Here is a 12,148-nt window from a genome sequence, read left to right as displayed (position 1 = left end):
CTTGTCTTTTAGCCACCGTCATTCTGGACTCCTTTTTCCTATTCTAACTACCTAACGCTGGCATTCGGCAAACACTTAGAAGGCCTTGATGACATGATTGAAGACTAGTGGGACTGAACACCAGGCTATATGAGGAGAAGAGGGCCACGTAGTAGGAAAAGTAACTGGAAAAACCCTGGTGTGCTAGGCTGAGGTGGTTATACTGGGACAGTGAAGAGCCACTGAAGGTTTTTATTTTTTTAATATTTATTTATCTATTTAGGCTGTGCCAGGACTTAGTGGCAACACAGAGGATCTTTAGTTGTGGCGTGCGATTGCTTAGTTGCAGCATGTGGGATCTCGTTCCCTGACTGGGGATCGAACCCAGGTCCCCTGCATTGGGAGCACAGAGTCTTAGCCAATGGACCACCAGGGATGTTCTGGGGGATTCTTAAGGGCAAGCTGGATGCTGTGGTTTGTAAGACCTGCTGAACTGAGGCTGATCTCACAGCGGGCTCCTTTTCACTGACGTGACCCCCTCCCCCCCATCTGCCCTGTGTTGGGGAACTAACATCAGCACTTAAATCTCCAGACTTAACAGAGATGGACATCAGAACTCACGTGAAGGAATTAAACCTCCCCTCGGGGCTGGAGTCCGAGGTCAGGGACATCAGAACTCACGTGAAGGAATTAAACCTCCCCTCGGGGCTGGAGTCCGAGGTCAGGGACATCAGAACTCACGTGAAGGAATTAAACCTCCCCTCGGGGCTGGAGTCCGAGGTCAGGAGCGGTGGCTGAGAGGAGCAACCCCATGTCCAAGGAGCGGTGGCTGCGTGGGTGCAGGAGGGCCTAGAGGAGCTACTCCATGTTCAGGGTCAGGAGGGGCTGCCGTGAGGAGATACTCCTCGTCCAAGGTAAGAGAAACCCAAGTAAGTTGCGAGAGAGCATCAGAGGGCAGACACACTGAAACCACACTCACAAAAAACTAGTCAATCTGATCACATAGACCATAGCCTTGTCTAACTCACTGAAACTAAGCTATGCCGTGTGGGGCCACCCAAGACGGGCAGGTCATGGTGGAGAGGTCTGACAGAATGTGGTCTACTGGAGAAGGGAATGGCAAACCACTTCAGTATTCTTGTCTTGAGAACCCCATGAACAGTATGAAAAGGCAAAATGATAGGATACTGAAAGAGGAACTCCCCAGGTTGATAGGTACCCAATATGCTACTGGAGATCAGTGGAGAAATAACTCCAGAAAGAATGAAGGGACGGAGCCAAAGCAAAAACAATACCCAGCTGTGGATGTGACTGGTGACAGAAGCAAGGTCCAATGATGTAAAGAACAATATTGCATAGGAACCTGGAATGTTAGGTCCATGAATCAAGGCAAATTGGAAGTGGTCAAACAGGAGGTGACAAGAGTGAACATCGACATTCTAGGAATCAGCGAACTGAAATGGACAGGAATGGGTGAATTTAACTCAGATGACCATTATATCTACTACTGCGGGCAGGAATCCCTTAGAAGAAATAGAGCAGCCATCATGGTCAACAAAAGAGTCCAAAATGCAGTACTTGGATGCAATCTCAAAAACGACAGAATGATCTCTGTTTGTTTCCAAGGCAAACCATTCAATATCAGAGTAATCCAAGTCTATGCCCCAACCAGTAACGCTGAAGAAGCTGAAGTTGAACAGTTCTATGAAGGCCTACAAGACTTTTAGAACTAACATGCAAAAAAGATGTCCTTTTCATTATAGGGGACTGGAATGCAAAAGTAGGAAGTCAAGAAACACCTGGAGTAACAGGCAAATTTGGCCTTGGAATGCGGAATGAAGCAGGGCAAAGACTAATAGAGTTTTGCCAAGAAAATGCCCTGGTCATAGCAAACACCCTCTTCCAACAACACAAGAGAAGACTCTACACATGGACATCACCAGATGGTCAACACCAAAATCAGATTGATTATATTCTTTGCAGCCAAAGATGGAGAAGCTCTATACAGTCAACAAAAACAAGACTGGGAGCTGATTGTGGCTCAGATTATAAACTCTTTATTGCCAAATTCAGACTTAAATTGTAGAAAGTAGGGAAAACCACGAGACCATTCAGGTATGACCTAAATCAAATCCCTTATGATTATACAGTGGAAGTGAGAAATAGATTTAAGGGCCTATATCTGATAGGTAGAGTGCCTGATGAACTATGGACGGAGGTTCGTGACATTGTACAGGAGACAAGGATCAAGACCATCCCCATGGAAAAGAGATGCAAAAAGCAAAATGGCTGTCTGGGGAGGCCTTACAAATAGCTGTGAAAAAAAGAGAAGTGAAAAGCAAAGGAGAAAAGGAAAGATATAAGCATCTGAATGCAGAGTTCCAAAGAATAGCAAGGAGATCAATGCAAAGAAATAGAGGAAGACAACAGAATGGGAAAGATTAGAGATCTCTTCAAGAAAATTAGAGCTACCAAGGGAACATTTCATGCAAAGATGGCCTCGATAAAGGACAGAAATGGTATGGACCTAACAGAAGCAGAAGATATTAAGAAGAGGTGGCAAGAATACACAGAACTGTACAAAAAATATCTTCATGACCAAGATAATCACGATGGTGTGATCACTCACCTAGAGCCAGACATCCTGAAATGTGAAGTCAAGTAGGCCTTAGAAAGCATCACTACGAACAAAGCTAGTGGAGGTGATGGAATTCCAGTTGAGCTATTTCAAATCCTAAAAGATGATCCTGTGAAAGTGCTGCACTCAATATGCCAGCAAATTTGGAAAACTCAACAGTGGCCACAGGACTGGAAAAGGTCAGTTTTCATTCCAATCCCAAAGAAAGGCAATGCCAAAGAATGCTCAAACTACTGCACAATTGCACTCATCTCATATGCTAGTAAAGTAATGCTCAAAATTCTCCAAGCCAGGCTTCAGCAATATGTGAACCGTGAACTTCCAGATGTTCAAGCTGGTTTTAGAAAAGGCAGAGGAACCAGGGATCAAATTGCCAACATCCACTGGATCATCAAAAAAGCAAAAGAGTTCCAGAAAAACATCTATTTCTGCCTTATTGACTATGCCAAAGCCTTTGACTGTGTGGATCACAGCAAACTGTGGAAAATTCTTAAAGAGATTAGAATACCAGACTACCTTACATGTCTCTTGATAAACCTGTATTCTGGTCAAGAATCAGCAGTTAGAACCTTACATGGAACAATAGTCTGGTTCAAAATTGGGAAAGGAGTACAAGGCTGTATATTGTCCTCCTGTTTATTTAACTTATATGCAGAGTACATCATTCAAAATGCCAGGCTGGATGAATCACAAGCTGGAATCAAGATTGCCAGGAAAAATATAAACAACCTCAAATATGCAGATGACACCACCCTTATGGCAGAAAGAGAAGAGGAACTGAAGAGTCTCTTGATGAAGGTGAAAGAGGTGAGTGAAAAACGTGGCTTAAAACTCAACAACACTTTGCCAACAGAAGTCTTTATAGTCAAAACTATGGTTTTTCCGGTAGTCATGTATGGATGTGAGAGTTGGACCATAAAGAAGGCTGAACACCAAAGAGCAGATGCTTTTGAATTATGGTACTGGCAAAGACTGTTGAGAGTCCCTTGGACAGCAAGGAGATCAAACCAGTCAATCCTAAGGGATATCAACCCTGAATACTCATTGGAAGGACTGGTGCTAAAGCTGAAGCTCCAGTACTTTGGCCACCTGATACAAAGAGCTGACTCATTAGAAAAAGACCCTGATGCTGGGAAAGACTAATGGCAAAAGGAGAAGGGGGGAGCGGAGGATGAAATGGTTAGATAGCATCACTGACTCAATAGACATGAATTTGAGCAAACTCTGGGAGACAGTGAAGGACAGGGAAGCCTGGCGTGCTGCAGTCCATGGAGTCCCAAAGTGTTGGACAAAATTTAGCGACTGAACAACAAGAGGTAAAACCCCATTGGCAAGTTATATCATTTCAAAAGCTTTACACACTCAAAATTTTGATAGTTACTGCCAAACTGCTGCTCAAAAAGATAACACTGATTATACTTCTAAGAAGTTTCCATTATTTTACATTATAGGCAACTGAGAACATTTTTCACATTGGTTACTAATAAAAACATACAAATAAACCTCACCAGAAAACCCTCAAATCTCTCAGAAAAATAAAACACTCATAATCATGGAAAGTCTGTTGTGTGTGACCTTAGGATACTCCCCAGACCTGAAACCCTCACTGCAAAATGCGATTGTCGTGGGGACTGAATGAGGGCAGGGTGCTCAGCACCATTATTTCAACCATGAAGCAGCAAGCCCCAACTGCCAGCCAGGCAGTGGTTCCCAACAGTGAAGAGAAAGGTCACTGCCCTAACAAACGAAGTCATCCCAGGGTGTGGTGAGCACCATAAAGAAAATCCTTGATGAGAGGGGATGAGGGCCAAGAGACAGCTTCAGACAGGGTGGTCTGGGAAGCCCCCTTGGAGGTGACATTTGAGTACAGGTGTGAATGACAAGGAGCTGACCACGTTATGACCTAGGACGTGGTGTCCCCAGAGATAGGAAGAAAACCACCGTGGTTTATTCAGACGAAGGCAGGAAGATTCTGGACCTCCAGGGCTGTGGTAAGAGCTCAGTAAGTTGTAGCTGTTGCCACTGTCATCTTTTTCCCGCCATGAGCTGGAGACCAGGCCCCCTCGCCAGCTCACCCTGGTGCCTGGGGGCCCATCTCTTGAAGGTCACCAGGCACCGAGTGGCCAGAGCAGGTGACCTCACTGGCTGGGCAGAGACCATCTGAGGGTCTGCCCTTCCCCCACAGTTCAGTTCAGTTCAGTTCAGTCGCTTAGTTGTGTCCGACTCTTTGCGACCCCATGAATCGCAGCATGCCAGGCCTCCCTGTCCATCACCAACTCCCGGAGTTCACTCAGACTCACGTCCATCGAGTCCGTGATGCCATCCAGCCATCTCATCCTCTGTCGTCCCCTTCTCCTCCTGCCCCCAATCCCTCCCAGCATCAGAGTCTTTTCCAATGAGTCAGCTCTTTGCATGAGGTGGCCAAAGTACTGGAGCTTCAGCTTTAGCATCATTCCTTCCAAAGAAATCCCAGGGTTGATCTTCAGAATGGACTGGCTGGATATCCTTGCAGTCCAAGGGACTCTCAAGAGTCTTCTCCAACACCACAGTTCAAAAGCATCAATTCTTTGGGGCTCAGCTTTTTTCACAGTCCAACTCTCACAACCATACATGACCACAGGAAAAACCATAGCCTTGACTAGATGGACCTTAGTCGGCAAAGTAATGTCTCTGCTTTTGAATATACTATCTAGGTTGGTCATAACTTTTCTTCCAAGGAGTAAGCGTCTTTTAATTTCATGGCTGCAGTCACCATCTGCAGTGATTTTGGAGCCCCCCAAAAATAAAGTCTGACACTGTTTCCCTATCTATTTGCCATGAAGTGATGGGACCAGATGCCATGATCTTCGTTTTCTGAATGTTGAGCTTTAAGCCAACTTTTTCACTCTCTTTGCTTTCATCAAGCGGCTTTTTAGTTTCTCTTCACTTTCTGCCATAAGGGTGGTGTCATCTGCATATCTGAGGTTATTGATATTTCTCCTGGCAATCTTGATTGGAGCTTGTGTTTCTTCCAGTCCAGCGTTTCTCATGATGTACTCTGCATATAAGTTAAATAATCAGGGTGACAATATACAGCCTTGACGTACTCCTTTTCCTATTTGGAACCAGTCTATTGTTCCATGTCCAGTTCTAACTGTTGCTTCCTGACCTGCATACAGATTTCTCAAGAGGCAGGTCAGGTGGTCTGGTATTCCCATCTCTTTCAGAATTTTCCACAGTTTATTCCCCCACAACTGTCAACTTTTCCAGACCTCAGGTTGGAGGTGCTCGCGGCCCGGGGAAGCAGCTGGCAGGTCTGGAAAGGTGGCCTGTACTGTGAAGATGGATGAGATACAGGGAGCTTGCCCTGACCTGCTCCTCTTTCTGCAGAAATTCAAAGCGCTTAGGACGAGGCTTCCCTCTTGAAAAGGCCATGGTTTCAGCATAGGCATCCAGCCTCCCACACCCTCCCTCCACCTCTGGGAGCGCTGGACTGGGTACATGATGAGCGTGAGGAAGGCTGAGGCACTGCAGTGGCCGTGCCAGCCAGGTCTTCGGACAGTCCCTGACTCCAGCCCTATCTCCGCTCCTACTGCCTCAATGAAATACAGGTGATGGTACCACCTCTGTTCTTGCGTGGTTGGAGGTGTCGATGTGGTAATGCACCTGAGGTACGGCCAGAAACCGCAGCCCTTATCCACAGGGAGGCTGCGGCACAGAACCAGCCAGGCTGTGTGGCCTGTGTTCTGCTCTCTCCGGACACCTCCTTACTTACGTCTGGGCCTTCCATCGCCCTACCCACACAACGAGGAGCTGGCCTCCAAAACTTCTAAAGGCTGGGAGTCCTTCTGGCTATAAATCCCAAGACAGGGCTGCCTACAGTTCTGACAACGCTCTTCACCCTGCCTGTCCACACTTCCTAGCTCTGACTCGAGGAAAATGCCTGGCTGCTACTCCAAAGGGAGCCTGCAGTCTCACAGCTGCCTCCTCCCACTGCGAACACAGCAAGAACAGAACAGCTCCTGCTTGGGCCCCTTCTCTGGGCATCACCTCATGAACCCCCAGAGCAACCCTGGGAGGTGGGGGCCACTTCAATCCCTTCTACTGATGATACAACAGGTCCACAGAGTGGAAGGGATTGGCCCTAAGTCCCTCTGCTAGAAGGCGGAGGAGGAGTGGGGAATTCGAATCCCAGAGGAGCAGGGAAAAGCAGCAGAAGCTCTGGCTGGAGGAGTGTCTGCCCTCAGCGCTTGAAGGTCCAAGCCTGCCAGGGTCATGGGCAGCACCGGGCAGAGACAGGAGAAGCAGACTCGGGACCCGACGGGAGCCTTTATTCAGACAGCAGAGACCCGCCTCCCTCTTCCTCCGGCCTTGGGAATCAAGGGCAGCCATTCCCCCTGTGAAGAGTCCCCCAGGCTGGCACCCAGAGAACGCTGACAGGCAGGGAGGGGTCGGGCACATGGGTTGTGGACCTGAGCAATCCCTGAGCACTCGGGGTTCACTTCTGGCTCCCCCAGGAGCTCCACTGGCTGCTCCCTCTGATAAATCATGATGAGCGACGTCCAAGGGTCAGAGTTCAGAGAGGAGGAACCTGGGTGCTGGCACAGATGTGCTCCACCGCTGGGGGAAGTGGGGGGTGGGGTGGGGTGGGGCCTCAGGCGCTCCGGGTCTACACCAGGCCCTCCACACGCAGGGGCGGCTCCGTGATGCCCAGCTCCTGCCGCAGAGCCTGCAGGGGCTGTTCCCAGCGCCGCTCGTAGTACACGTTGAGGACACACGGGGCTCTGCGGCCATTCTCAACTGCCCATGGGATCAGCTCTGAGATCAGCAATTGCAGGCTCCTGTGGGGCCGCAGAGGAGAGAGAAGACAGGGGACTTGGGGTCCTGAGTGCCGGGCACGCCACCTGCTCTGAGCTGACGCACGTGTCCTCAGTTAATCCGCGCAGACAAGGAAGCAGAAGCTCAGAGAGGTAAAGCCCTGTGCTCAAAGCCACACATTTTGAACACGCCAAAGCCCAGCTTTAAGTCGAGGGCTCCCCTACCTCCAGAAACTAATGCCAGACTGCATCCCCAGGAACCCGCACCGTCCACCCCCGGCCCCAGGTTTCCTGACCCAGCTATTCTCACTCGATACAGGGGCCTGGCCCAAGAAACCCTCAAGTTCTATGAAGCGTCCAAGCTTCACGAAGCCTCATCCTGGAGCCCCTGCGCCAGGCCAGGTTCACGCTCCAGCCTTCCCATCCTGGCTTCCTGAGATCCACTGGGGCTGCTCAGAAAGGCTGTGGGCTCTTCCCATTTCCTGGAGCCCTGCACCTTCCCCCAACCCCTCAGCCCTTGAGAACTTACTGGGCGCTGAGTTGGATCGGTCCGAAGAGTGCACTCAGGATGCACATGGGCAGGCCGGTCTGGACAGCCTCAAACCATTTCACCACGATCTCCCCTGGCAGGCAGGGTGGGGAAGTGAGTGAGAAGTGAGGATGGGCCAGGGGAGGAGAGGCCCTTGATGCTCAGGAGAGGGTGAGGCATCTGCTCCACTCCGATCTCTACCGGGGGTCAGCAGTGCCCAGTCCCGGCCTGTGCTGGGCCTTGGGGCACTTGGCTTGGCGTGGGGGGAAGAGGGTCCAAGAAAGAGCAGGAGGAGGTAAGGGCTGGAAAGGAAGCTTTGGGTCAGGGTATGGGACTCCAAAAGCCAGGCTGAGGAGTTCAGGCCTCCGGGAACCACTGAGGGTTTCAGAGTGTGGGGAGCCCAGGTGTCTGGATGCTGCCACGTCAGTGTAGGAGCTGTCAGAGGCACTGGGGGTGGAGGATGGGGACGTGTGGCCCAGATACACCACGATGTTCAGGTAAAGTGAAAAATGAGGCACTGGGTCAGCTAACTGGTGAGCGGCTGAAACAGGTGTGCCCTGACCTGGCCCTGCAGATAGACCAGGAGACAGGCTGAATGGAGGGCCCGGCTCCACCCAGGCCCCTCACTGGGTATGCTCTGCCCCACGCCCACTCTGGAAGCATCCAGGGGCTGCCTGCTGGCCAGCACTCACCCAGGATGTTGGTGGGCATGCCCAGCAGGGTGTGGAGCATGTCATGGATCTCCCGATACCGCTGGATCACGTATGCCAGCTCCTCGTCGTCCACGAAGCGGGTGGGTGCGCGGGTGTCTGGGGAGACCTTCTGATGATCATGAGAGTGAAATCGCTCAGTCGTGTCCAGACTCTTTGTGACCCCATGGCCTGTAGCCTGCAAGGCTTCTCCATCCATGGGATTTTCCAGGCCAAGAATAACTGGAGTGGGTTGCCATTTCCTTCTCCAGGGGAATCTTTCAGATCTAGGGATTGAACCCGGGTCTCCTGCATTGCAGGCAGATTCTTTACTGTCTGAGCCGCTAGGGAAGCCCCCTGACAACCATGAGCCCTCTCTAGACCCCTTCTTCTTGGTTCCCGGGGTCCAATTTCCCAGCCTCCCCTCGATTCTCAACCACGCCACCAAATTCACACCCCACCAGAACTCTCAGGACTTTAGGTCTGTCTGCAGCTGCTGACAGGGGAGTCTGCAGGCAGGGAATATAGGGGGCGCCCCCTTGGCCTACCCCAACTCCCACAGGATGTACAGCCCCTGCTGGAATCTCAGAAACCCCTGGCGGGGAGAGCTAAGCAGGAGGTGTTTTCTGATACAGAGTTTCAGTTTTTACAAGATGAAAAAGCTCCCCTGATTGGTTTCACAACAATGTGACTATATTTAACACACTACTGAAATGCCCATTTAGAGAGGACTAAGATAGTAAATCTTATGGTGTGTTTTTTTTTGGAACCACAACTGGAAATAAAATGAGGGGGGAGGAGAAAAGAAGCACCCAAGGCCCCCACTTCTTCAGATGAGCTGCTCCCAGCCTAGGGTGCTCTTTCACCTTGACAGTTCCTACCTGTCCTTCACAACCTGGCTTAAGTGTCCCTTCTGCAGGAGACTGCCCCTGACCTTCAGACAGATCAGGTCCACATTATGGTCTCTTGTAGCACCCGGTACTTTTTTGTGGCATCTGACACGACTGTGTTGTGATGTTTGGTGCCCGTGATTGTTAATGTTTCTCGTTCACACCAGCACTATCGGGTACAGCAGCCAATCATGGCAGCCACCAAGGCTTGAATGTGACAAGTGCCAACTGAGATGTGCTGCCTGTGTGAAATATACACTGGAGCTCCAAAACTCGGCATGACAAGAATAATGTGAAATCTCAATAATTTTATACTATCGATTACATACAGAAATGGTATTTTAGCACACGAAAACAAGATATGCCATTAAAAGTAATTCTATCTGTTTCTATTTTGTTTATCTGATGGCAGCAGATTCTAAATTCCCTTCATGGTGTGCATGCTATCGCGGTAAACAGTGTTGCAGCAGCCGGTCATCAGCCCAGGACTGGGCTCTCTTGTTCTGTCGCCAAGGCCTGGGAATCAATTTACATCCGCCTGTAAATGCAGGAGTAAAAGGCCAGCCCCAGGCACTTTCTGACCCCAGGCAGGGATGGCAACTGTCCTGTTTCCGCCCACTGCCTCTCAGCTGCACCCTGCAGAATAGGTCTTCCTAGTTTCAGAGCATGAGCTCAGCCTGTCCAGAGGTCAAGGGATTTGGTGCCTTTATTTTGGGGGCTGCTAGCCCAGTGCCACGGTCTGTGTTTGTGACTTCACTGGGTCCCTGGTTCTAATTTCTTCTATAGAGTTCTATCTGCTGTGTGAAGCTGAAGGAGATCAGTGATGGCCGACACCTACTATGTGCCAGCACTGTATGAAGTCCTCTGTACATATTGTCATGCCACGTCCTGAGGCCGCCTGGGAGTAGATATTGCTATCAGCCTCAGATTCAGATAAGAAAAAAGGAAGAGATAGAGTAACTTTGTCAGAGATCACACAGCTAATCAAGTGGCTGAGTCAGGATTCCGGACATAGCCTGCTGGATTCCAAAGCCTTAACATCCATTATTAATCAGCCATATAAGTGCCTTGGAAGATAAACATGAGGTTTCCTTACCTCAGATAAAGAGTCTGAGGCTCAGAGGTCAAGTGATTTACCCAGAGCTTTAAAGACTAGCAGTCAGTCTCAAGGAAGGTGGCCTCACCTTGACCTTTGATCTAAACCTCCACTGGGACAAAGGTGTTCCCTTACATTTTGTGGGCTGCCAGGTTTCTATACTCTAGAAGTGTCATAATCTCCAGGGCTGTTACTTAAGGCTGTGGCTGAGCAAGGTGCCCAGGGAGGCCTTGGCAGTCCCATCCCCTCTACAATAGGACAGAAGGCTCTGGGGGACTTCAGAAGGAGAATATCCTTTTCTGGAGGTACCTGGAGCAGGTCACCCTGGTGGATTTCCCATTCATGAAATAAACTTGCATCTTGGTGAAATTTCTGGGTGATGGTATAAAATGGGGCGTGGGCAATAGGCAGCAGTACAGGAGAGGATAGGAAGATGATTATTTTCTCAGGCACAATAATCTAAAGCAGATGTTCTCAACCATCTACCCAGGGATAGCTGCAGTGTCTGGAGACATTTAAGGTTGTCACAACTTAGCGGGGTAAGTGCTACTGGAATCCAGTATGTAGAAGCCAGGATGTTTCCTACAATGCACAGCGCTGCCCTACAACAAACAATTCTCCAGCCCCAAAAGTCAACAGTGGCAAGGTTGAGAAACCTAGCTCAAGAGCAATCTTCGCTCACTCTTTCAGCTCCTCCAGCCTGGTTGAAGAGCTATCTTCGCTCACTCTTTCAGCTCCTCCAGCCTGGTTGAAGAGCTATCTTCGCTCACTCTTTCAGCTCCTCCAGCCTGGTTGGCTCCTGCAGCTGGGCTGGATGGCGACTTGGCAGAGGTGCTCTGATGGGAAGTGTATGTGCTGGGGGGCAGGGAAGGGCAGGAACAGGGACTCTTCCCTGCGATATCCTAAGGTCCTTTTATAACGCAGATCATGTTACTATCTGGCTCGAAACCTCAATGGCTTCCTATTGCTTCTATTACAAAATACAGACTTTGTCTGTAAGCAGATAGGGTAGGGGGCCCATGGAGAAAAGAGAACCAGGCATGACATTCTTGACATTAGAGAAGCCATTTTGGCCTAAGTCAACTTGGGATCTAAGCCTGGACACAATGCTTGCCCTTCAACATGTTTCAGTAATTAATAATCTTAAAGGAATAAAGGAATGCAGGAACAGAGGAAAAGCAGTCAAACAATGAAAGAGAAGTGAAAGTGTTAGTTGCTCAGTCATGTCTGATCCATGGGATTCTCCAGGCAAGAATACTGGAGTGGGTTGCCATTTCCTTCTCCAGGGGATCTTCCCAACTCAGAGATTGAATCTGGGTCTCCTCCACTGTAGGCAGACTCCTTAATATCTGAGCCATCAAGAAATAACAGTTCAATGATAAAAGAGTCCCAGTTCCTCCTCAAAGAATATACTTTAACAATCTGATCTATATCTTTACACTTTTCTATAGGAACTAAGGCCCTACCCAGGTGGAGGGTGGTATCTACATGCTAAGATCCCAGATTAGTTAAAACCTAAGAAATGATGATG

At 49.4% G+C, this 12,148-nt stretch overlaps 1 protein-coding gene and 1 non-coding gene across 4 annotated transcripts in view; both read right to left on the bottom strand.

Annotated features, from left to right (window-relative positions):
- Positions 1-342: 342 nt before the first annotated feature.
- On the bottom strand, positions 343-415 carry TRNAG-CCC. The gene has a single exon. It is a non-coding gene; the product is annotated as a tRNA-Gly (tRNA).
- Positions 416-6,908: 6,493 nt separating this feature from the next.
- COQ4 (coenzyme Q4) overlaps positions 6,909-12,148 on the bottom strand; it is a 10,964-nt gene continuing 5,724 nt past the window's right edge. For 2 of the 3 annotated variants that reach the window (XM_040225262.1, XM_040225260.1), the window contains 3 exons: positions 8,635-8,764; positions 7,943-8,036; positions 6,909-7,437 (listed from right to left, as the gene is read on the bottom strand). In XM_040225262.1, coding sequence (XP_040081196.1) covers positions 7,266-7,437; positions 7,943-8,036; positions 8,635-8,764 — 396 coding nt within the window. In that variant the 3' untranslated portion in view covers positions 6,909-7,265. The remainder of the gene's footprint in view (positions 7,438-7,942; positions 8,037-8,634; positions 8,765-12,148) is intronic. The other variant, XM_040225261.1, reaches the window with a different exon arrangement.

Source organism: Oryx dammah, unplaced genomic scaffold (genome assembly GCF_014754425.2).
Source record: "Oryx dammah isolate SB20612 unplaced genomic scaffold, SCBI_Odam_1.1 HiC_scaffold_25, whole genome shotgun sequence".
Lineage (NCBI taxonomy): Eukaryota > Metazoa > Chordata > Mammalia > Artiodactyla > Bovidae > Oryx > Oryx dammah.
Note: the sequence above shows the minus strand (reverse complement) of the source record. Positions and strands in the feature narration are given on the sequence as shown.